The sequence below is a fragment of the Zootoca vivipara genome, chromosome 15 (genome assembly GCF_963506605.1).
Source record: "Zootoca vivipara chromosome 15, rZooViv1.1, whole genome shotgun sequence".
Taxonomy (NCBI): Eukaryota; Metazoa; Chordata; class Lepidosauria; order Squamata; family Lacertidae; genus Zootoca; species Zootoca vivipara.
The window spans coordinates 187,135-211,016 of record NC_083290.1 but is presented as its reverse complement, the minus strand read 5'-3'; the positions used below and the strand labels follow the sequence as shown (position 1 = coordinate 211,016).

The window sequence follows — 23,882 nt, the reverse complement described above, 5'->3', positions numbered from 1 at the left end:
GGAGTCCCGGGGGCTGAGCTGCGTCACTGCCGCCGTCACAGTAGCCCAAAGTCCGCTGGCGGGGGCGCTGGGCGCTTGGAAGTCCCGGGCCAGCCAGGCCGCCTTGGCCCGCCGCTCGCTGCTCTCTGCGCTCCCGAGTCGCCCCGGCGGAGAGGCAGGCGGGCGGGCGGGCAGGAGGCGGAGCGGCGCGGCGCGGCGCCTCCCCGTTGGCCGCGGCTGCCCCGGAGAGGAGGCGAGGCGAGGCGAGGCGAGGCGCGCGGCGGCGGCGGCTGGGACTCCGGGGACGGGGCACCGCGCGGCCACCGCTCGTTGGCTCCATGGAGGCTCCGCCGGAGCGGAGGGCGCCTGCGCCGGCCGCCGCTGCCGAGCCCGTGTACCGGCTGGCGGGGGCGCTGGGCTCGGAGCTGCAGCGGCTGTCGGGCCTCTTCGGGCCGGGCGCCGTGGCCGGGCTGGTGCCGCAGGTGGTGCGCCTGCTGGAGCTCCTGGAAGCGCTGGCTGCCGGCGGGCCGGAGCGGGCCGAGGGGCCGGGCCGGGGCCGGCAGCTGCAGGAGGCTGGCGAGCCCTCGCCGGGCCCGACGCGGGACTTGGCGCAGGTGGGCGGCGAGGCCGAGCTCGGGAGTGGGAGGGCGGCTCTCTGCACGCGCTCGAGGGCTGGATCCTGGCACTGTCCGAGTGGAAACGGGAGGGAGAGAGGGAGCGTAGCTGGGCGCCAAAGCGCGCGTTGGGGAGGCCGGGAGGGGAGCCGGCTGGTGCGCCTGCATCTGCTGGGAACAGCAAACCTTCCCTAGACCCTACTGCACTGGACGCACCAGCCGGCAGACACCGTCTAAAAAGGCACCTTTGGGGGTTCCTTGGGGGTCCCTGCTCCCTTCTCAGATCGGCTCAGCAGCTGTGTGCAGGACTTTCCACTAGGGCCTCTCTGTGTGCGCCCAGTTTTAGATCCTCAGAAGGCCAAGGCTGGTTTTGTGCCCCTGGGAAGAAGGGGGGGGGGCGATTGCTAGGTCACAGCTGCCTCCCTGTCCTCTGCCTGAAGTGGCTCTGCCTGAGTCCAGTTGCCAAGAGGTTTCCTAATAAGACCACCTTTGCCAACCTGCTAGCCGGTGGTGCCTGATGAGAGGTGCCGTTCAAAATGTCTAGAGGGCACTAGGCTGGCACAGACTGTCCTCAAACAGCTCCCAGGACCAGCTGCTGCCAGCTGCCCACAGAGTGCCAATTTGCCTCCATCTCTCCCCACATGCCCCTGAGCCCTCCCTGGTCCAGCTTCCTTTCCTTCCTCTTCCTCAGGCTCTGGAGCTGCGCCTGGCTGAGGCCCAGGAGAGAGAGCGCCTCCTGCAGAGCCACCTGGCCCACGCTGAAGCAGAGAACCAGCGCCTCTTGGCCCAGCTGGCAGGCACCCAGTCCCAGGAAGGTGAGATGCACGGGAGGCGGGCTGGGGGGAGGGGACTGCACCAGCCACGCGGCTCAGGTGCCTTAGCACTTGGCACTTGGACTGACGTGGGGTTGTTGTGCCTGGCCTGGGGGAATCTCCCAGGGTGGAGCAGAAACTCGCCTGCCTCGTGACTGGTGTAAATGCAAACCATGTGGCTGTGGGAGACGGTGCTGCCAGCTGGTTAATGACTTGCTGCGTGCTGCCTGCCCGGGAGTGCCCAAGACAGTGTCCTCTTTAATGGCTTCCTCGTGTGCACCTTGTTTCTCTTTTGCTTTCTGCTCCTTTGGCTTGCCAGGGCGTGGAGGAAACCAGAGCGAGGAGACAGGCGGGAGGGGCCTCCCCCAAGCAAGAACAAGCAACTATAGTGCAAGTAACTGGGAGAGATCTGATTTTTCCTCTCCTGCATTGCAGGAGGTTGGACTAGATGACCCTTGGGGTGCCTTCCACCTTTATGATTCTGTGATTCTAGGAATGCCACACTTTTCTGTGACATTTCCTCAGCATTCAGTTGCATTCCCTCCCTCCCTCCCTTAACCTGGCCTGCTTTACTTAATGTGTGAAATGCAGTTGTCTGAATGTTGTGGTTGGTCTGGTTGGCATCTGTCTGTCTTGAGAGACAATGGAGTGTGCCCCTACTACTTTTATTAGCAGCACCAAAGTGAGTTCCCTGGAGTGCAAGCCTGCGCAGTATGTCTAAAGGTCCTGGGCTGCTCAGATATCAAGGACACCCCCCCCCCGAGGTGGTCCAAAGGAAAGCAGTTTGGCACCAGCTTGGCGGCAGGAGTTGCTGGAAGGAGGAGTACAAGGTGCCATCCGATCATCTTAGTGACTCCACTCTGGATTTGTGTAGGGTTTACTTAGCCATTTCTTCTCCCGAAGATCTCCCACAAGGCAGTAGAGGTTTAGGATCACGGTTTTCACTGAGGGTTTGAGGCCCACTGGATGCCCTCACTTGCTTTAGCTGGCCAGTAGTGGGCAGTAAGGTAAAGGTAAAGGGACCCCTGACCATTAGGTCCAGTCGTGACCAACTCTGGGGTTGCGGTGCTCATCTCGCTTCATTGGCCGAGGGAGCAGGCGTACAGCTTCCAGGTCATGTGGCCGGCATGACTAAGCCACTTCTGGAAAACCAGAGCAGCACATGGAAACACCGTTTACCTTCCCACCAGAGCGGTACCTATTTATCTACTTGCACTTGCACTTGCTTTCGAATTGCTAGGTGGGCAGGAGCTGGGACCGAGCAACATGAGCTCACCCTGTCGCAGGGATTCGAACTGCCGACCTTCTGATCAGCAAGCCCTAGGCTCTGTGGTTTAACCCACAGCGCCACCTGTGTCCCTTCAGAAGTGCAGGGTCCTGTCATTATAATCATAGCCATGCCCCCTTCTATGATTACACAACATTCTAAGATAATGCAATAACCTTATAATTTGCAACCCTGGACCTCTACAGCTCTGGGTGTGGGTGGCTATTGGCTAGTGCCTGTGACGTTGCTAGGGAGGAACAGGACTTCTGACTCTTGTGCCTCAGCACTCTTCTGAGTTTTTAAACTGTTGCTTTGAGTTTAGAACAAGGGAGGGGAATTTAGACCCAGGTGCCGAATGCAGCTTTCCAGGCCTTTGCCTCTGGCCCTCAGGCCACAGCCTAGCCTCATCCCCACCATCCTCGAAGGAATGTCTCCTTGAGCTGTGACATCTCTCTTGCTTGACTGGTTGGAGAGGATGTGTTGATGCCTTTGCCCTCTGTGTGGCTGGAATGCAGCCCTGTACAAAAGAGTGGGAGTTGTATCTGTGTTGCTCCGCCCACTTTAGCCCCTGGCTCCGCCCACCACTGGCCTGTGGACCCTGGAAGGTTGTCTGTGAAGGAATGTGGCCCCCAGGCTGAAAAAGCTTCCTTCAGAGGCTGGACGCTCTCTCCCCTCAGGGTAAATGAGCCCAGAAGTCCCTGCAGGAAACTTGAAGTCAAGGCCCAGATGAGAGGGTAGGTGCAGAGGAGAGGAACAGCAACAGGGCGCTTCTGTCTTCTCCTTTGCAGCCTGCACTTTCCCCCTCCCTCCCTCTCTCCCTCCCTCTCTCCTTGTCTTGTTTTTGAAAAAGAGAAAACCCTTGACATTCAGCTGGTCCACGAAAAGGCGTTGGCTTGGCTGCCGCTGGACTGTGTGCTTTGAGCAGCAACTTGGGCTGGGTGTCACGGCAGTAGGGAGGGTTGTGCATTTGTTCAACCATTTACTGTCCACGGTCACCCCCAGTTCCCCCAAGCAGTGCAGAGTTCAACAGGAGCAGCGTTTCCCAGGCTCGGCTTCCTCTGGAAGGAGGTCAACGAAGGCTTAGGGTGTTTTGTAACAGCTGGATGGATCTACAAACAGGGCAGGTTTTGTGGTGACGGAGGCACAGTCTCAAGCCAAATCTACTGCCCTGCATTGCATCTCTGGGGAGAGACAGGCACACCCCCCGTCAATGTTCTTATCAAGCAATAAGGAGAAGGAGATTCAGGGAACATTCAGGGCAGGATCAAAGGAAGTCCTTCGCACAGTGCAGAGTTACACTGTGGAACTCCTTCCTGCAGGAGGCAGTGAGGACCACCAATCTGGATAGTTTGAAAGAGCATTTTAAAAATCCATGGAGGAGGAGGAGGAGGAGGAAAGGGCTATTGACAGCTACGAACCACTATGGCTCTACTCTGCCTCTGCAGTCAGAGAGAGTTGCTGGAAGCCACAGAAAAGGGCTCTTGTGCTCCAATCCTGATTGCAGGTTTCCCATTGGAAGCACCTGGTCAGCCACTCTGAGCACAGGAAGCTGGACTTTAATGGCCCCTTTTGGCTCGATGCAGGAGGATTTTCTGATGTTCTTATCAAGTCCAAAGAGAGGCCAAGCCAACTCCTTCCAGTTTTGTCCCCATCCTCCTTCTCCTCCTTGTTGAGTCCTTGACTGAGGATGGAGAGGAGGAAGCGGACAGCCAAGACCACGCCTTGGGCTGGTTGTTCAGTAGCTGGGTGGGTGATGGATGGACGAGCCAGCTGAGGTTGGTGGAGCTGCCTCCCTTCATGGCCTGATGGCCTGACTTGGTCTAAGGCAGCTTCCTAGGGTGACGGCAGGGACCCCGGAAAGCCTCGCTTCCCTCAGATGAACCTACCTGGGTTCTGAGATCTTTGGGGAAGCCCTTTTCTCAGTCCCACCACCTTCAGAGGGGACCTTCTTGGTGGTGGCTGCTCTTGGAGATCTACGCAAGTGAGTTGAGCGCAGGGAGAACTTGCATTGGCCAAAAGTCTCCCTGATATTAATTTTACAAAAGGCCTGATTGCATTTTAATGGATATCTTTTTTGTGATTTTAGCTTTTTTGATTTTATCTGTGTGGTTGTTTCCATTTGTGGAAGCCGTCTTGAGTCCAGGGAAGAGGTGGGATATAATAAATAATAATAATAATAATAATAATAATAATAATAATAATAATAATAATCCCATGGGCCAATGCCAGGTCAGGAAGAGTGTCTGGGGCTAGTGAAGGCAACCCAGGACCCTGTCAGAGCTGGGGGTGGTGGGTGCTGTGACTGTCCGCCCAGGGGCGCCACTCAGCTCTCTCGTCCTTGTCCAGAAAGCACCCAGCGCAGAGAGAAAGAGGTGATGCTGCGCCTCAAGGAGGTGGTGGACAAGCAGCGGGACGAGATCCGTGCCCAGGCCCACGAGATCCTCTGCAAGGCCCGGGACACTGAGGCGGTAAGGGGATGTGAGGGTGGGGAGGCGCAGGGGCTGGCCTGGAGGGGACCGTCAGGCGCTCAGCGCCATTCCTGCGGCACGTGAGAGCAGCGCTGTGTCCTGCGTGCGAGGGCCCCTTTCCCCTTCCCCAGTGTGGGGCTGGCACTATGGGCCATGGGGTCATCTAGCCCCACCCCTGGCAAAGCAGTGCCTGTGTCCTCAGCTGCAGGAGCAGCTGAACCGCTTCATGACTGTCAACGAGGAGATTCGCCGCAAGCTGGCCATCGTCCAGGCCCAGCTGCAGAGCGCCCTGCAGAGGAAGGAGGAGCTGGAGAGCGCCCTGCTGGAGGCCCGCCAAGAAGTGGAGAGGCTGAGCGAGGCTGCGGGGGCAGCAAAAGAGGCCTTGAGGACTAGCGCCACGGTGAGAGGATGTAACCCAGAACCACGTCTTGACTTATAAAAATACTGGTATACCGCGGTTTGCAGTAATAGCCTTGCATTATGCCAGCCTGTGGCAACCTGGTGGTGCGCTCCATCAGCCCAGATGCCCAAAATATCTGGGTGGCACGAAGTTGGTGGTGGCTGCCCTCTGTGGACCCCCTCGATGGGCTCCAGAGAGGGTGGTCTGCGAGAGGCGTGAGGCCGGGCTAGTGGAATGGGGTCCTGACCTCTGCCCACCTTCTCCCAGGACCAGGAGGTGGCGCCTGGTGAGGAGCTTCCTGGCAGCGGCCAGGGCAGGAGGTCCTACTCCAAGGAAGAGCTGCAGCAGGTCCTGCAGGAGCGCAACGAGCTCAAGACCAGCCTGTTCCTGGTGCAAGAGGAGCTGGCCTATTACCAGCGGTCAGTTTATTCCTGCCTTTGCAGGGGGTTGGACTGGATGACCCCTTGGGTCCCTCCCAACTCTGCATTTCTATGATCCTACAGTGGGTGCGAGGAGGGGGGAGCCAGCTGGTCCTACTGGCCAGTTGCTCTTGGACGACCGAATCCCAAAGCAGAGGGATGTGCAGTTTTATCCAAGAGTCGGGTTCCTGTAGGTTAAGAAGCAGGGACCCTGTGGCCATCCAGGTCTTGTGGGGAGAGTGTTGTTGTTGCCCCCTGGTCCTGCCGGCTGCTGGGCTCCCCATGGGGGCATCTGGTTGGCTACTGTGAGGAGAGGCGGCTGGGCTAAATGGACTCTCTTTGGCCTGATCCAGCCGCTGGGCTCTTCTTGATTCCCATCAAGCCTGACTGCTGGCTGTGGGAGCTCAAGACCATCTGGAAGGACATGGATGTTTGGAACACTGTTGGATGTCGTAAAAATGACTTAGCGACTTACAAATTCAACAGAAATGCTAAATCAATAATATCAGTCATTGCAGATAGTAGCCATGGATGGCCTGAGACTGTGAACTTGTCTAATCCCCTTTTAAAGTCATCTAGGTTGGTGGCCATCACTGCCTCCTGCAGAAGGGAGTTCCACAGTTTAACAAGGAGCCATGCAAAGCAGTCCTTCCTTTTCCCTGTCCCGATTCCTCCCGCTTCCAACGTCTGTGTTCCCGAGCCCTGGAGATCCCTGGGCGGGAGGGTGGCGCAGGCCCTTCTGTCTCCCTTTGGTGGGAAGAGTCGATTTCCTTCCTTCCAAGGCTCTCCTGAGATCCTCCTGCCTCTCTTCACTCCCACAGGGAGTTGCTGAATGATGAGCGGATTCCCAGCCTCCTCCTGGACGCCGTGAAATCCACCATCAAGAAGCAGCGCAGGAAGATCCGGGCCAAGATGCTGGGCACAGCAGAGGAGCCCCTGAGCAGGTGAGTCTCCTGCTTCCACTGCCTGGGGAATATTTGCAGGGCCGGCATGTGTCTGGCCGACCTGGGACTCTGGCAGGAAGAGCCGGTGGCTGAGGAAGCTCCTGGTCCCGGGTCACTGGGGATGCCCTGGGACAGGCCTGGCTGGGACTGACTTTCGGGGACTGAGAGCGTCTCGCTGAGCAGGGCACTCTATCCTTCACTTCCTCACAGATGGCTCACCTTGGTCCTCCGGTTTCTGTTGAACTCCAACTCCCAGCAGCTCAATGGTCAGGGATGATGGGAGTTGCAGTCCAACATCAACCAGAGTAGTAGTAGTAGTAGTTAGTAGTAGTAGTAGTAGTAGTAACAATAATAATATATTATTTCTAACCCGCCCATCTGGCTGGGTTTCCCCAGCCTCAAGCTCCCAGCCTCTGTGGTACACATTATTATTGTCGTCAATTAAATTTATATCCCACCCTTCTTTAAAAAACAACCCCATTGCCCTGGCTAAAAGGTCCTTCTGCTGGTGTCACTGAATTGCAGAGTTGGGAGGGGACCCAAAGGATCTAGCAGCACAGGAATTGGTTGTGCTCAGGCGACAGAGCGCTTCTTCAACCTGCTTTGGCTCTGCAAACGTCCAGTTCCAGTTTGTGCTCGGGTCCCACTGGCCAAAGACCTGATGGGCTGACCTTTCTCTTCCCAGCGACCAAGAGGAGGAGGGCGTGTGGCTGGGGTCCCCCATGGGCTCGGACTGTGTGGACAGCCGCCTCCCCGAGTCCAAGATCCGGAGCTTGTAAGTGGAGCCCCATTGGCAGAGGGGTGGCTGCTGTGGCTGGAGTGAGAGGGAGGGGCACCCGTCTCTGGAAGAGCAGCCGGGCAGGAGGACAGCTTGCACAGAGAGAGCAAACCGACCCCAGCCAGTCCAAGCCTGCAGAGCCTTCAGGAGGAGGAGGAGGAGGAGGAGAGCTGCTGGGCGGCAGACAGCGATCTTAAATTCAGAATTAAACAGGTTTAATTTGAAGGCAGCCTCCAGTATAATCAGCCTGAGTGAAGCTGGATCACAGTGGCTGGAGAAGAGTCAGGAGCCTGCAAAGGATGATTTTGCATTTACAAACCTTTCAAGCCTGGTGCCTTCCAGCTGTTTTGGACCCTAGCTCCCCCCGGCCCTGGCACTGTGGGGCTAGGCTGACGGGGAGGTGCAGCCCAAAACATCTGGAGGGAATCTGTTCTGAGTTCTCATAGATGGCTTAATCATGCTACAACCTTAGCAGTTTCATACTGCACCTGCTTTAAAAAAAAAAACACAAAGATTTTTTTATATATCACACTTTTCTCCTCCTGGGAGCACAATGAGGAATGCATGGTTCTCTGCTCCCCTTTTATTCCCACAACAACACCGGAGGGTGAGGCTCTCTGGCTGCTAGTCGTAATGGGCAGCACAAGCAGGCAGGGCCTCTGAATACCCATGGCTGGGAATTGCAAGTGGGGAGAATAGCTGTTGCCTTCAGGTCCTGCTTGTGAGCAGAGGAGGCCGGACTAGATGGGTGCCCTCTGGCCTCACCCGGCTGCTGTGGGCTCCTGGGATGTTTCTTAGGGGGTGAGAGGCGCCCTCCTTCCCATATGACCTCAGCTGGGGGAATGGGCTGGACATCCGGCATTTCTGCCTCCAAACTCTCACCCAACCAATCAGTCTATTATTTATATCTATCATGTTTCTTTTTCTGCATGAGAACTTGGAGTGGTTTCACAGCATAAAAATAGAAATTAACATGTACAGCAAAGCACACAAGAAAGAAATTAAAAAACGCAAAATTTCAGCCAGCAATCACAAACTCTAATAATCCAGTAAATGGTAGAAGTGAAATTAATCGAAGGTGCAAAAACTCCACTCAAAAGCGAATGTCCTGGTTCTTCTGTGGGGCATTTTTTCTCGGCCTCTGCCAAACTCCACTTCTCTTTCTCTTTCTCATTCTTCTCTCTCTCTGCCTGCAGTTTTGGCCTCTGGTATCGTGGGAGCAGCAAAAGCAGCTCGCCAGAAGACTGCCCTGGAGCCTGGGAGATAGTTGACCCTCAAGATGTGGGTCCTGAGGAGGAGGAGGAGGAGCAGGGAGGGAGGGAGGCCTCCTGCAGCTTCAGCCCCCCAAGTGGACCCTCGCCCTTCCCTTGAGCCAGACGCTGCTGGTTGAACCCACAACAGCGCCCTGTCCGGGCTGACCCCACAACGATGGCAGGCTCACAGAGGTCGCTGCTCCAGCCTTGGAGAGGGAGGGAGAGAGGCAGCCTCGCAGAAGGCTCCTCTCGTGGGACTCTGCAGAGTCCTGCCCGGCACCCGCTTGAACCCAGGCCTGCAGCACAGCCACTCAGAGGTGTCTCTGGCAGTGGTCTGCTGGTGCTGAGGGGAGGGGCGCAGAGGTTTTTCATTCTTGCATGGTGTGCTCTGCTTGGCAGGGGGAGCAAGCTGCCCATTTGGAGAAGATGTGTGTGTGCACTGATATAACTGAATTGCAGAGCTGGGGGAATGTGAACCTGCTTTTCCCGTCAGCTTTGCTGGGGGGCTGATTTTGCCTGGGCTCCTTCAAGGGCTCCCCCCCCCCCCCCGCTGATGTGTGAATGGCAGAAGCGTTGCTTTGAACACACTTGAACCAGGAATCTCACGTAGGAAAGTGCCCTTAGATGAAGCACGCCTCAAAATCTTCCTGACTCCGTGAAGCACAGTTTGAAACCTAAAGCAAAAAGTGGAATCCCTCCTCCATCCACCTCTTTCCTCCGTATAATTTGCACACGTTTGGGGAATGTGATTTGTTTTTGTGAGAGATGGGTTTATATTGCACAAGAAGATCCTCAAGGTAGTTAACAAACATTGCAGTTAAAATGTCAGCCTTTGAAAGCGAATAAAGCAGGAGCCAGTAAAAGACTGAGACATGCGGGGGGGGCGGGGGGAGTGGGCCCACATCAACCTGTTAAAGGTCAGGAGAATCCCATGGTGTCGATTAAAGTTGTGTTAGCCCCAGCCGGGGGGATTTATTATGGCACAACTGGGGTGCCACCTGCACCCCCAGGAAAAAGGGCCTGCTCTCCATTGGCCACCCAAAGCCTGCGCTCTGATGCAAATCTGAATGAAGGGGGTGGAGGTACAAAGGGTGAGAACCTGAAGGGGGGCTGGAAGTCCTTGCATATATTTTTACAAGAGGTGATCTGAGTTCTCAGTTAGTCAAGAATCTGGTCTATGCATTAGGAACAGGCCCTCCCTCCAGGTGCAATGATTGGCAGAGGGGGCCCTCAGAGGTTTGGGGGGGTGGCGGCTGCCAGGGGTAGCGATCCCTGAGCTGGGGGGCTCCCTCCCAGCAGAGGTGTGCCTGGCACCTTCACTGGACAGTGCTGCAGGTGCATTTCTTCACCCTTGGATTCTTTGGACATTTTGGAGATGTGTATTTTTAGGACCCACCTTATTTCTGTGATGGAAAGTTGTTTTAAACTGTATTTTTATAATAGATATAGAGATAGATAGATAGATAGATAGATAGATAGATAGATAGATAGATAGATAGAAAGATAGATGGTGTTTTAATTTTTGCAGCCTGCCTTGGGACCTTAGGATGATGGGTGGGTTAATTAATTTATCATATCATATCATATAGGAAGCTGACTTGGACTGGATCAGACCATTGGTCCATCTAGCTCAGTCCATTGGTGAAATGCAGAAGATGAGTGAAGGGCTGGTGGGGGCATTGCAGAAAGTGTGTGTGTCTGTGTGTTTTGGGGGGATCCTCACACTGTCACCAGGATTCCCTCCAAATTTAGGGTGCCTCCAAATGACTTATTTATGGAGCGTCCTTTCTGATTTCCTTGCCCCAACCCTATACGGAGAATGCATTCTGCCTACTCTTTATTTAACCATTAGAATCATTTCATTGTAGAGCTGGAAGGGACCCAAAGTGTCCTCAATTCCAGCTCCCTGCAATGCAGGAATTGCAGCTAAATTCTGATTAATTAATTCTGGTTTGTGGTGTGGTGATTTGACAATGAGCAGGAGGGATAATAATAATAATAATAATAATAATAATAATAATAATAATAATATAAAGCATATATTGGGGATTTGAATGTATTGAAGCTATTATAAGTGTTTATTTTACTTATAGATTCAGTTTCATTTTTGTGTTTTTATTTCTGTAATTTTGTGTAAAATCAACAAAGTTTTGTTTTAATAATAATAATAAAAGACAATGAGCTTCCCTCCTGATCTGCCTGGCGGGTATTGTCTGTTAATCATTTGTTCATCCCACATCACAATTCTCTATTGATTTCCAAATTACAATAAGTCAATTTAAACAACAACAACAACAACAACGTCAATTGCAGCAGAGTGCTTTCATACCTGATAACTGTGTAAACCTACATTTGTGCTTTGATCTGCCTCACAAAATACTGACCGTCTGGAGGGAAACCCTTGTTGCAAGGGAGGATGTGCGTGGCTGTAATGCCTTCTCATGCCCAATCTAATGTTTATAAACCAGCGGAAGGGTTACCTGTCAATGGTGGCACAACACACCTTAGCCAAAGCAGGGTAAGGTTGCCGAGTGATTATGAAACCATCTGTGAAATGCATGTGTTTTTGGCTTTGTGCATACAATAAAACCAATTTAGTTTGACAGCTGCTGCTAGTTGAATCAATGAGCATGGAGCAGAACATTTCCCCCTTTTCTAAGAAAGGCTGGGATTTGAGAGCATTCATAGAATAAGCACATCCCACCATTCTCCTGGAGCCCACCTCTGACTCTGCTTTTGACCTATAAAACCTTCAACAGCTCAGGACCGCAAGACCTCAAGGACCGCCTCTCCCCAGATGAAGCAATCCAGACACTGCCATCACCACCTGAGGCCCTTCGTGTGCCACCTCTGTGAGAGGTCGGGGGGGGGGGCGGCAACATGAGAATGAATGGGCCTTTTCTGTGGTGGCTCCCCGCTTGTGGGATGCTCTCCCCAGGGAGGTTCCACCTGGTGCCTTCATTACAGATCTTCAGGTGCCCAGTGAAAACATTCCTCTTCTCCCAGGCCTTTGACTAATTAAACAACCTATGAAACAGTGTGTGTGTGTGTGTGTGTTGGGGTGTATTTTTGAGTTTTTCTATTGTAAACTGCCCTGTGATCTTTGGATGAAGAGTGGCATAGAAATGTAACAAACAAATGCATGGAATGAAAGAAACCCAAACCCCTACAATTCACAGATTTTCCTGGAAAGAGGTGTTGACGGGTGGGCCGGTTTTAGCTCTGCAACGCAGAAAAGCCTGGGAGACAGACTCTGGCCGGACGCGAGTCCTCAAGCAGCAAAGGTGGCGGCGGCGGCAGGGGGGCTGTCTCTGCGCAAAGCATCCATTGGAGCAGGAAAAAGGTGTTTCCTGTTAATCTGCTGACATGAAGCTCTGCTAAAGGCGAGGGAACGGACAGGAAAGACCCTACAGCGGCCTTGACTCCCCTCTTCCTTGTGGGACTTTGGGTTGTGCCAGTTCCTTAGATGCATCCATGGAGCCCCCTCCTAGAGCCTGTCCTGAGGGCTGGGAGGAAGGCTGAGACTCAAAGAAGCACCGTTCTGGAGTCACCACTCAAAAATCACAGCCACCCTTGAGAAGGTTTCTGGACCACCAGACACACTGGGGGAAGGAGATGCCTCCCTTCCCTCGACCCCAAGAAGCAGCTTGCCCTGATCTTCCTCCCGCATTCGGCTAAAGATAGCCAGGGGCACATGTGTGTCCGTTCCTTTGCTGGTCTTGCCCTCTGTGCCCCTCCACCCACCTACCAGTTTGCTTCCTCAGGAAAACCCAAGGAGGAAATGGGCGGGAGAGTGTCGCTGGCTGCAGAAGCAGCGCAGGAAGGAGGCGGCCCAGGAGTGGTGGCCACGGCAGCCGACCAGGCAGAGAGTCTTTCTAGCCGGACTCCCTAAGGAGGGTGATGGAGCGCTGGGCCCTGCCGCTCTTCCTCTGCCTCCAGGCGCTGGGCTTGGGGGACGGGAGTAGCAGCCCTGACCTGGACCCCAGTGGGAGAAACGTCTGCAGGTCCAGCAGGTAGGAGAGCCCCCCCCCCCGCGCGCGGTGGAGGGTCCCTCGCTTCCAGGCTGGGAAAGTCAGGCGAGCCCCAGTCCATCTTGCTTAGCATGGCCTTCTCTGAGTGGCTGTGGCTCTCCAGGATCCAGGCAGAGAAGGGCCTTCCCCCCATCACTGCCCACCTGGAGGTGCCACGGGGGTGCCTGGACCTGGGACTGACCTTCTGCATGCAAAGCATGCCTCCATAGTATAGGGAGTTGCCATCTACCAAGTTGGACCTTTGGTCCATCTAGCCTAGTATTGGCAGCTCTGACTGGCAGCGGCTCCTCAGGGTCTCAGGCTACTCGCTGGGTTTCCCCCATCACTGGTCCCCTTTTAAAAGCAGGATGCCTTAAGGCAGGCGTAGTCAACCTTTTTATACCTACCGCCCACTAATGCATATTTCTTCATGGTAAAATTTCCTTACCGCCCACCAGGGCTCAATGGAAGGAGGGTTCTGCTTGTGCCATAGAACCCCCGACTGCCCACCTAGAATCCTGAAAGGCCCACTAGTGGGCGGTAGGGACCAGGGGGGCAACCACTGCCTTAAGGGATCAGACCTGCATCCTCCTGCTCTGCCGCTGAGCTACAACCCTTCCCTTGTAGATGAAATTCTGCTCCTCAGGGTTGTGTGGAAAGGGACTGGATTGAGAGGATACAGCCTTGGGCTTACCCAGCTTGCTATTGCCTACACTGACTAGCAGCTGTTCTCTGTTGCTTCGCACACGGTCTCCCATCCTTTCCTGGAGAGGCTTCCAGGGCCTGATCCTGGGGCCTGAGTCTTCTGCATGCGGAGCAGATGCTCTGTGTCCCTGAGCTGTGGGGTGGGGGCAGAGAGTGTGGGCCCCATGCCGTGCCCTCTGCTTGAGGCGCATTTCCCACTTCTGAATCTCTCCCCCACCCCCACTATTGTGTTTTCAGTTTCCTGCCATTCATACTGAAGTCTATTTAAGTTCAGGACTGCTCTGTTCAAAGCCCAAGGAGGCAGAAAGAAAACCACTTCTCTACTATGGGCACATTCATTCAGGGGCCGTGAGCCTGTGTGCCCCCCCCCTTCCCCAGATGAGGAGGAGGCTTCTGCTCCCATCCTCATCCCTGACCATTGACCCTGCTGGCCTGCTAGGACTGAGTTGGAAGGCAACAACAGTCCCCCCCCCCCATTTAAGGGTCACCCGCAGAGCCAGCAAGGGACCTCTTGCAAAGCTTCCCCTGCCAATTGATAGCTAAACTCAAAGTGGAGGGAGTGGAGCCCCCTTGGGTGACATGTTCTGTAATAAAGAATCATGGAACTGTAGAGCTGGGAGGGACACCCAAGGGTCATCTAGTCCCACCCGCTGCAATACAGGCTCAAGGCAGGCTCCGTTTCCTTACTGGGCTCAGTAGGCCAAAGTGACCAGTCTGGAAACAGAGAAAGCTGAAAAGTGAACTTCAAAGACAAAAGGTGGGGGGAAGAGGCAGGCCTGTTCTTACTGGCTGTGGGAGTTGTTAATAATAATAATAATAATAATAATAATAATAATAATAATAACAACAACAACAACTGGGTGGCTTCCAGTTTATATGAAAACGTAATAAAACATTACACATTAAAAAGCTGCCTTCTACAGTAATGGTTACAAATGTCTCCTTGACATCTGCAGGGAGGGTGTCCCACAGGGCGGGTGCCACTACCGAGAAGCCCTCAGAGCTGGATCTCAGTGGAGACGCTCCTTTGCATAATAGATGGCGCCATCAAACTGCGGCTCTTCCTGGGTACTTTTGCCAGCGGAGGGTGGTGCTGCTGGGGAGGGGGGGGACCAGAGAGTGGGGGGGCCCCTTCATTGCTGCTTTGGGCACCTCTCACCTCTACAATTCTATGATGCTATGACTCTCCAAACTGCAGCCCAGCAGGGTGCCTTTTTGTTTGCTGTTTGTCTGTTTTTCTGTCCCCCCCCCAACCCCCGCTGCCAGCCACCCGCCAGTCTTCACCTGCTGCCCAGGATGGAAACAGGAGGGCCAGGAGTGCCCAGCTGGTGAGCATGCCCACCTTTCCCTTTCCCTTTCGGTTCTCATTGCCCGAGAAATTATGAGGGCTTGTCTGAATGCCTCCTTCTGTCTCCTTCATGCTGGGGCCAGCACTCTGCACAGGAGCAGACGCCTGCCGGGAGGGTGAAGTCTGTGTCCGCCCGGGTGTTTGCCGCTGCCGGCCTGGATTCTTTGGGGCCAACTGCATTGCACGTGAGTCCTGGCTTCAGGGTGAGGTGAGGTGGGGGGGGCACAGGCAGACAGAGTGGGAGAGGGCTGGGAGATTCTTAAGGGACAGACAGACGAACCATCTGGTCCAGGAGGGCAAATGGGGCTCTGCCCCAACCACCTCAGCCAACCCCCACCTGCCTGCCTTCTGACTGGGAAACAGTCCAGGGGTGGGCTGTGCCTCTCATTGGCTCTCTGGCGCCACCTACTGCTGGGCTCCCTGCCTTTAGCTCAATGGGGCCCCCACACAGTGGACAAGTGCAGGCAGAACTGCGCTAGACAGAAGAATGGCTTGAAATCAGGCAGCTTCCAAGTTCCCATGTCAACCCTTCATTCAGAAGCACAAGGACTAGAACCCTCTTTTATTTTTATGGGGAGAGAAGACACTGCTCTGTGGCAGAGGGAAGAGCTCTGGCCTGAAACCCTGGAGAGCTGCTTCTTCACCACCTGCCCTTCCCTTCCAGGCTGCCCCGACCAGTACTGGGGTCCGGACTGCAAAGAGAGCTGCGCTTGCCACCCCAACGGGAAGTGTGACCCGGCCAACGGAGAGTGCCGCTGCCACCCTGGGTGGTGGGGCCCCCTCTGCCAGTCCGTGTGCCCGTGTGGCCCCAGAGGCCGCTGCGACCCCCTCACCGGGGTCTGCCATTGCGAGCCAGGCTGGTGGGCGCCCGACTGCAGGCGCCAGTGCCCTTGCAACCTCTCTGGCTCCCGCTGCGACCCCGTGACGGGCCGCTGCCTCTGCCACCGCGGCTGGTGGGGCAGGAGGTGCTCCTCGCTCTGCAGCTGCCATGGCTCCCCCTGCGCCCAGGAGACCGGCCGGTGCGAATGCCGCACGGGGCAGTGGGGGGCAGCCTGCCAGGCCAGCTGCCAGTGCCTGCACGGGACCTGTGCCCCCCAGGACGGGCGGTGCACCTGCCACGCCGGCTACCAGGGCGACAGCTGCAGGGAGCCCTGCCCTGCTGGGAAATACGGGCTTCAGTGCATGCAAAGGTAAGCTGGCCGAAAGCTGCCGTGATATATGCAAATATTTCTAGGAATACATGCAAGCTGGGGGTTTGTGGCTAGGGCTGAGACTGGCCCCACACAACCCCAGCCGTGTGTCTGGGGGGCAGGGTTGGGGAGCCCTGCTCCTGGGCCCCCGCTTCCTCTCTTCCGCATCCTGCCTCTCCCCACAGCTGCGGCCACTGCCAGGACCTCAAGGCCTGCTTTCCCGTGGACGGATCGTGCCCGGCCTGTGACCCAGGCTGGAACGGGACCCACTGCAAGCAGCCATGCCCACCGGGGCACCATGGGGAGAACTGTGCCCTGCTTTGCCCTCCTGGCTGCCGGGAAGGAGAGAGCTGCCACCCAGAGACGGGGGAATGCCGGAGCTGCAAAGCAGGACTCACAGGTGCCAGGTGGGAGCATGGGGGGGCCGCTCAGGTGGGGGAAGTGGTCTTGACCTGCCTGGAGTGGGGGGAGGGCAGCTGGGGAAGGAGAGGGGCTCCTTGGGGCTTGTGCTGCAGCCCCTGCTGAAGGACAAGGGGGGAGGGCAAGCCAGTGCGGTGGAAGCTGCTCAGAGGGGCCACCCCTGCAATCCCCCCCATCCTCACAGGCTCTGGTGCCACCTCCTCCTCGGCTCCCTGCCTCCCCCCCTACCAGGCCCAATGGGCACCAGCTGCCACTAGTTTGTGGGTGGGTGCCTTAGATGCCCTTGGAAACGGAACCCGGGACCTTCTGCATACCACGTCAGCTGTCCTGCTGCTGAGCCGCGGCCCCTTGCCTGCCTCCTTCCCTGCAGGTGTGAGCTCTCCTGCCCAGAGGGCTTCTTTGGAGATGGATGCCGGTTTGTCTGCCCAGACTGCTTCAACGGGAGCTGCGACCCGGCCTCTGGGGCCTGCGTGTGCCAGGCTGGGTTCTGGGGTACCAGGTAAAGTGGGGGGGGGTTGTGGAGCAGTCGGGGTGAGGAGGAAGAGATGTGGGCTTCCCCCTCCCAGCCTTGCTCCTCTCTCTCCCTTTGCAGCTGCAACTGGACCTGCCCTGCAGGGTCTCACGGCCCCAACTGCTCAGAGCCCTGCCAGTGCGGAGGTGGCCTGTGTCACCCTGTGACTGGGGACTGCCAGTGGGGTAAGTCACTAAGGGCACAAAGGGAGCCCAGAAGCAGCAGCTGAGTCAGGCCAAAAGGGGACCCCATCAAAGACGGTATCCTGCTTTCTTGTTCCCCAAATATCCTAAAGAACCCAGGAATCTAGGTGGACGGCCTCTGGACCTGGAGGCTCCATAAGAACATAATAAGCACCCTCTTCTCACAATGGAAATGGTTTAAATTTGCAGAAAAGTGGACGTTCTTTCTTACTAAACCACCCCCCTTCTAAGACTCTATATCCAAAATGACCTTTAGACCAAGCAGGCATGACGGCCTCAGTACCAAGTCACCCCACTTGATATCCAGCTTGAGGAAGGGTTCTGGTGGGGTTCAACAGCCTGCTCCCTAATTTGTGATGTTTTAGTTGCTCTTAATAATAAAGGGACTTCTGGGTTTTTTCAGTGGCAATTTGACCCTTTGCCTTGCATGCAAATGTCATGTATCTCTGCCACTGAACCTGAGGAGAGCCAGGATCTCGATGGACCAGGCCAAAAGGGGCCAATCAGACGGCTGCAAGGCAGGACTGAGCGTGGCAGAGAGACACTCTCCCCAGCTGCAATTACAGTACAAGCAACTGGCCTCTGATAAGGGGAGATAGAACATAGAATCACAGAACTGTAGTTGGAAGGGACCCTGAGGATCCTCTTGTCCAGGGGTCAGCAAACTTTTTCAGCAGGGGGCCGGTCCACTATCCCTCAGACCTTGTGGGGGGCCGGACTATATTTTGGGGAAAAATATGAATGAATTCCTATGCCCCACAAATAAGCCAGAGATGCATTTTAAATAAAAGGACACATTCTACTCATGTAAAAACATGCTGATTCCCGGACTGTCCGCGGGCCGGATTTAGAAGGCAATTGGGCCACATCTGGACCCCAGGCCTTAGTTTGGGGACCCATGCTCTTGTCCAACCCCCTGCAATGCAGGACTAGGCAGCTGTCCCCTGCAGGGATCCAGCCTGTAACCTTGGTGTTTTCAGCGCCACACTCTTAACAACTGAGCATACAGGACCATGCTTAGCTTCTACTGTATATTTTGCAGGCAGAGGATTGGCAAATGGTGCACCAGGATATGGCCCCTCATGTCCCTTGGGCTGAGCACCAAGAAAAGCAGCGCTGCCGATGCATCCACTGAGCAAGGCAGCCGGGGGTGGTGGTGGCGGCTTTGAGTGTTGGACTGGGACCTGTGAGAGGCCAGGGTTCAAATCCCCACCCAGCCATCATGATGCTCACTGGAGGGGCCTTGATCCAGTTGCCACCCCTCTCAGCCAACCTTACAGGATTGTTGTGAAAATAAAAGAGGGAGGGTGGAGGAGAACCACATGGGACACTTTGAGCTCCTTGGAGGAAAGGGTGTGTGTGTGTTTTATATAGGCCCCCCCTGCTTTCCAGCACGGCCAGGCCTTGCTTCTGTGATCATCTAGGAGCTGCTGGGGTGGAGGGGGGGCTTCTTCCCTTGCTCTGACTGCTCTGTCTCCCCCAAAAGGGCAGAACCAAGCAGCCCTCTTAGCAGGAATCCTGACCCCTTTGATTCTCCTCGTCCTCCTCTGTATGTGTTGCTGCTGCTGCTGCTGCTGTGAGTCCACCCCAATGGAAACCAGGTACTGATATCAGGCTGTGGGAAGAACCCCGACACTCTGTTTAGCAACAGCCATGTGCCAGCTGCTGTACACAGCCTCTGCTTGGGGTGCTGACACCGTCTGGCAACGGAAATTGCGTGTGTGTGTGTGTGTGTGTGTGGTGGAGTGGAGTGGGGGGGGAGCAGTCTTGAGAAACAGTTAAGCCAGCCTCGTACTTAGAATCCTAATGTGGACTAGAAACATGCTTTCTTTTTTTTCAAAGGAAGGCCTAGAGCACTTGAGCAAAGGGTCCCAGTGTCACCTCCAGCTTAAAAGGTCCAGGTGGCCGGCGAAAAGACCCTTCTCTGCCAGGGATTCTGGAGAGCTGCCAGTCAGAGCAGGCAATACTCATCTTCTAGATGGCGTACTGTCTGTGCTTTAAGACAAGGACCACAGCTCAGTGGGGCAGAGCGCCTGCTGTGCATGCAGAAGGTTAAGTTCCAATGGCCCCTCCAAGCAGGGCTGAGAGAAGCCCTTGTATGATCCCTGGAGAGCCGCTGCTCCCATTAGAGATCCAGGGGAGATCTGCCACACTGATTTCTGATGTGCTGGCGGTATTCCACAAAGCATAAACTGTTGGAGGAGGATCTGGTCCTGTGAGCCAGAGCCTACGGACAGGCTGACCACCTCAGAGACTGAGAACTGGGTCAGAAACCGCACCTGGAGCTGGAAAAGGAACTGCTGAGTGTCTTCTCTCCAGCTGCACTCCCTGCCCCACAGCAGCAGGAGAGGGGGCCCCACCTGTGCATAGGAAACGGCGGGGGCGGGGGGTTCCCCCTTGCTTGTCATTTGCACAATGCCCAACCCCCTCCTTGTGTGAAATTGGCTCCCTCTCTTTGCTCCCTCCCCAGGTCAGCAGCTGTGGAGGGAGACCCCATCTCCCGCGTGAAGCATCACGTTCTGGGGACATTGGCCAACCTCAGCCCCACCTTGCCCTGCTTCTCCTTGGGGGGCTACAAGCTCCCACGTGTGACAGGTGAGATGCAGCCGGGGGCTGCTGCTGCCGCCTTGTGAACGGCTTCGTCCGGCTTCTTGGCCTCCTGGTGCCCCTTGGAAGTAAGAAAGGGTCACACGGCTCAGGGACAGGACAGCTGCTCTGCATGCAGAAGGTCCTGGGTTCAATCCCCGCCAGTGTAGCCAGGTGAGGATGAGGGGAACGTCCCCTGCCTGAAATCCTGGAGAGCAGCTGCCAGACAGCATTCTTCAACCTGGAGTCTCAAGAAGCTGCTGGACTACAAAACACATCATCCTTGGCTAAGCCACCTGTGGATGATGGGAGTTGTAGTCCCAACAGAGGCCCAAAGGTGAAGAGGATTGGTGCAGGCAATACTGAGCCAAGTGTATACTTAGTTGAAGGCAGCTTCAATCTATGGTTACACGCAACTTGACAGTGGAGAGCCCCCCCCCCACTTGCTGTCCTAAGAGCTGGGGCAGGTGCTCCTGAGCTGAGCTACTGCAGAGCAATGCCCCCCCAAAGATCTGTGGGGCAACAAAGCCTGGGAAGGAGAATGGATGGATGCTGAGCAAAGGCCTGTGGTTTAGAGATCCAGGATTTGGGAACCTTCCTCTTTGTGCCTTGCTCTAAACTCTGGTTAATTTATTATTTCTTTCATAAAAATTTATATCCCGCTTCATTGTAAGAAGAGAAAAGCCTCAAAGAGGTTTACTAAAAGGATAAAACAATAAAATTATCAATACACAAAGCTAACAACTTGAATTGAAATCTTTCTAAAAAGTTGTAATAACGATAGACTAAAAACAGGTTAAAACTGGCACCAGCCTTTCTAATCATCTGGACAGGCGTTGCCTAAACAAAAATGCTTTTAGCAGGAGCCAGAAACAGTGCAGTGGAGGCACCTGCCTGACATCAAGAGGCAGGGAGTTCCAGAGGACCAAGTTGGGTGGGAGTTGTTAGTGGCGCCAGTTCTGCAGATCAAAACTCTTGCCCTCCCCCTCTCCTTCTTGGGGTTTCTTTCTCTCCCCCCCTCTTCCTCCCTCGCTTTGGGCAGTCTCCCACCATGACGCCGAGATCCCCTTCAACCCCAGCTTCATTGAGCCCCCGTCAGCCGCCTGGCCTTCGGACAGCTCCTTCTCCTCCTCCTTCGACACAGATGAGGACCATGAGGACCCAGCCTCTCCTGCCCAGGAAGGTAGGGCTGTGAGTGCTGCTCCCTTCTCCTCATTGGCCCCCCTAGAAGGCTGGTGAGGTGGGGGGGCATAGTGTGGCACAGTTCAGTTGCCAAGACCCCAGCTACTGAGTCACATGCTCAGCCACAATGAAATGGTCTGTAGGAGTGGGTTGGAAACCTTTGTTGCCCCAGATGACGGGGACATTTAGATTTTTGAGGGAGGGGGCCACCCCTCTAAATCGCCTCCCTGACCCCCAGGTCGGCCCCCTCACTCACAGGCCGAAAGAAAAGGCACACAAACATTGATCTTACAAGGGATCTGGATAAAGGCTGGGATCTGGATAGAACCCACCCAGGGCTTTTTCAGCTGGAACTCACCAGAACTCAGTCCCAGCAGCACCTCTCAAGTGGGGGCAATTGCCATTCTAAGACATTCACAGTGATTTCCAGCACCTCTTTTTCTAGAAAAATAAAACTGCCTACACCCCTTTCTTTCAGCGGCCAGGACTAAACACCAGCCAGGATTCCCCCCGGAGGAGCCAGCCTTGAACTCGGAGCCCTTTGCCATCCCCCGCACCTCCAGCATTGCCAAGGCCAAGCGCCCCTCCGTCTCCTTTGCAGAAGGGACCCGGTTCATCTCCCAGAGCCCCAGAGGCTCCACGGAGGCCCTGAACCCCACCTGGAAGGCCAAGGCCCCCTGGGGCTCAGCCCGGGCCACCTCCTTGCAGCAGCCCCCAGCGGACCCTGCTGGGCAGGAGGGCCTCCCTGCGATGGGCGAGTCACCGGGGGGATGCTACGAGAACGTGGAGCCCGGTGGTAGGGAGGAAGGGAGCCACAGACCGTGCTCCTCCTCTTCCACGCAGAGGAGAAGCTCCGGGGGCCACAGGAAGCGGGGGAAGAGCTCCCGGCATGTGGCCCAAAGAGTGGAAGCCCTGGAGGCTGCCTCCAAAGCACAGGCCAAGAGCCCAGGCGTCACCACCATCTACGTGACCGTGGGCAAGGCGGGGAGCGAGGGGCCGGTGCAAGCTGTCCTGCAGCGGCTGGGGAGCCTGCAGAGGGCCAAGCAGCTGCCCAGGGAGGAGCTGCAGCAGCGGCCAAGGAGAAGGAGCCTGGAGGGCCTCCTCCAGAAGCCGCCACGGAGGAGAGTGCTGCTGGACTCCGAGGGGGATGCCGGGAGGCTGCTGCCCCAAGGGGGGACTGGCCAGGAGGCTGCCACCATGCTCTGTGCTGAAGCCAGCACCCCGGAGGAGGCGGCTGAGCCCCAGGGCTTTGCCAGGGGGCCAGGAGCTCCTGCTGGTGGAGAGAGTGGCGGCGGCAGCAGCGGCGGCAGCAGCAGCGAGTCACCCAGCAGCCACAGCCAGGCTGAGGTGGCGGCTGGAGGAGGCGGAGGCGGCCCCTTGCTGGAGAAGGAAGAGCAAGAGCCAAAGTATGAGAATGTCTCCGGGTGGTCTAGCTCTCCTTAGACACCTAGAACCTACCCCACGCCCAAGAACCTTCAGGGAAGCCACTTGGAGGAGAGCCAGCCACGGAAAAGGCCGGGAAAGGGCCCCGTGGCTCCACCTGATGCTCCTCTCCTGCTTCCAGCAGAACTCTGCCCCGTGGCAACTTGAACAAGGGGCCAGGAGAGTCCAAGGAGCCCCTCTTGGCTCAGACTGCTGGTTCTCAAGTCACAGCTTTTGAACGAACTTCTGCATATCTACTTGTCTGATTTAATTTGCAGGCATTGTATGGCTTTGTTGTATTGGGTTGCCGCCATGCGGTTTTATAACATTGAACTTTCTTTCTTGGGAAGCAGCCTTGCAGTCAATTTGGTGAAAGGCCGATTTAAAATAACAGAGATAAAAGGAGTGACACGTACATACGCAAACCCTTTCCATCCCTTGGCGCCAATCCCTGCTTTTTATCCTGAGTTCCTCACCGGCTTTAGAACCTAGCAACTGCTGGAAACTCCTCTGGGACCTTGCTCTCCAATATCACACACCTAAAGTGGCTGGGAAGCCCCTCCGGCTCACCTGCAGTCTCTTCAGTCATCCAGGAAATGCTTGGCTTTGCAAAGAGCCCCTGCACAGACATCCTTTATCCTCCTGAACTCTGAATTCTCCCAGAACTGACCTCTATGAAGCTGAGCCAAGTTTCTTCATGTCCTTAATACGCGGAGAATAGCGGATCTCTCCTGATTTCCCTGGTGGGGAATGTTTACGCTTCCCTGGCAGAATATTCTGAGCGTCATGGCGCCAGTTTTGGTGTGGATGCTCCACAGGGGATATACCTGGAATCAAAACCAGATTATTACTATTATTGAATAGTATTATATTATTTCCACTTAAAGAGATTTATTAGCTGCTCTGCAGCTGGAACCCTGACAGCAGCATACAAGAAGTCAAAAGCAAATGTAAAAACAGGATAGTATAATACACAGCCCAACAGTAAAACTGGGCAGTGATAAATGTTAGTCATAAAAATGTAAAACTAACAACTTTTAAAAGCCTGGGGTGAACAAACAGACATTTTATCAGCTGGTTCCAAGAGCAAAAGCAAAGTGGAGTGGGGGGGGGCAAGACTAAGAAGACCCTTTCTAAAGTCACTGCATGCCTTAAACCTGGGGGTGGGGAGTGGGGTCTCCAAAAGAGCCTCAGGCACAATAATTCTAATATCCATTTAAGTATCCTGGCCACCTAGGCTGATGGTGCTTTGAAATGCAAAAGCGGCACTTTGAGTTGCACTCACTCATGACTGGTTCAAGAGTCAGCACAATTGTGCAAAAGAGATGCTGTCATGCCCAGTCCCAGTTACAAAACACGGCTGCATTTTGC

General features: G+C 55.3%; 1 protein-coding gene across 1 annotated transcript; it reads left to right on the top strand.

The window, feature by feature from the left end:
• Positions 1-270: 270 nt before the first annotated feature.
• On the top strand, positions 271-23,612 carry LOC118097211 (scavenger receptor class F member 1). The gene is made up of 20 exons (XM_060268572.1): positions 271-593; positions 1,285-1,408; positions 1,725-1,799; positions 5,019-5,140; positions 5,343-5,540; positions 5,808-5,959; positions 6,781-6,903; positions 7,589-7,678; positions 8,878-9,049; positions 12,814-12,947; positions 14,916-14,977; positions 15,081-15,182; positions 15,662-16,187; positions 16,373-16,594; positions 16,978-17,106; positions 17,200-17,303; positions 18,808-18,922; positions 19,792-19,916; positions 20,950-21,090; positions 21,568-23,612. Exons 1-20 carry the CDS (start codon positions 318-320, stop codon positions 22,530-22,532), a joined length of 3,957 nt encoding a protein of 1,318 aa, XP_060124555.1. The 5' UTR covers positions 271-317; the 3' UTR covers positions 22,533-23,612.
• The last annotated feature ends 270 nt before the right edge of the window (positions 23,613-23,882 follow it).

Coding starts and splice junctions, on each gene's coding strand:
- LOC118097211 (XM_060268572.1), top strand. CDS start 318: ATGGAGGCTCCGCCGGAGCGGAGGGCGCCTGCGCCGGCCGCCGCTGCC. Junction 5,141..5,342: donor AGGCCCGGGACACTGAGGCG/GTAAGGGGATGT, acceptor CTGTGTCCTCAG/CTGCAGGAGCAGCTGAACCG. Junction 16,188..16,372: donor GGGCTTCAGTGCATGCAAAG/GTAAGCTGGCCG, acceptor CTCTCCCCACAG/CTGCGGCCACTGCCAGGACC.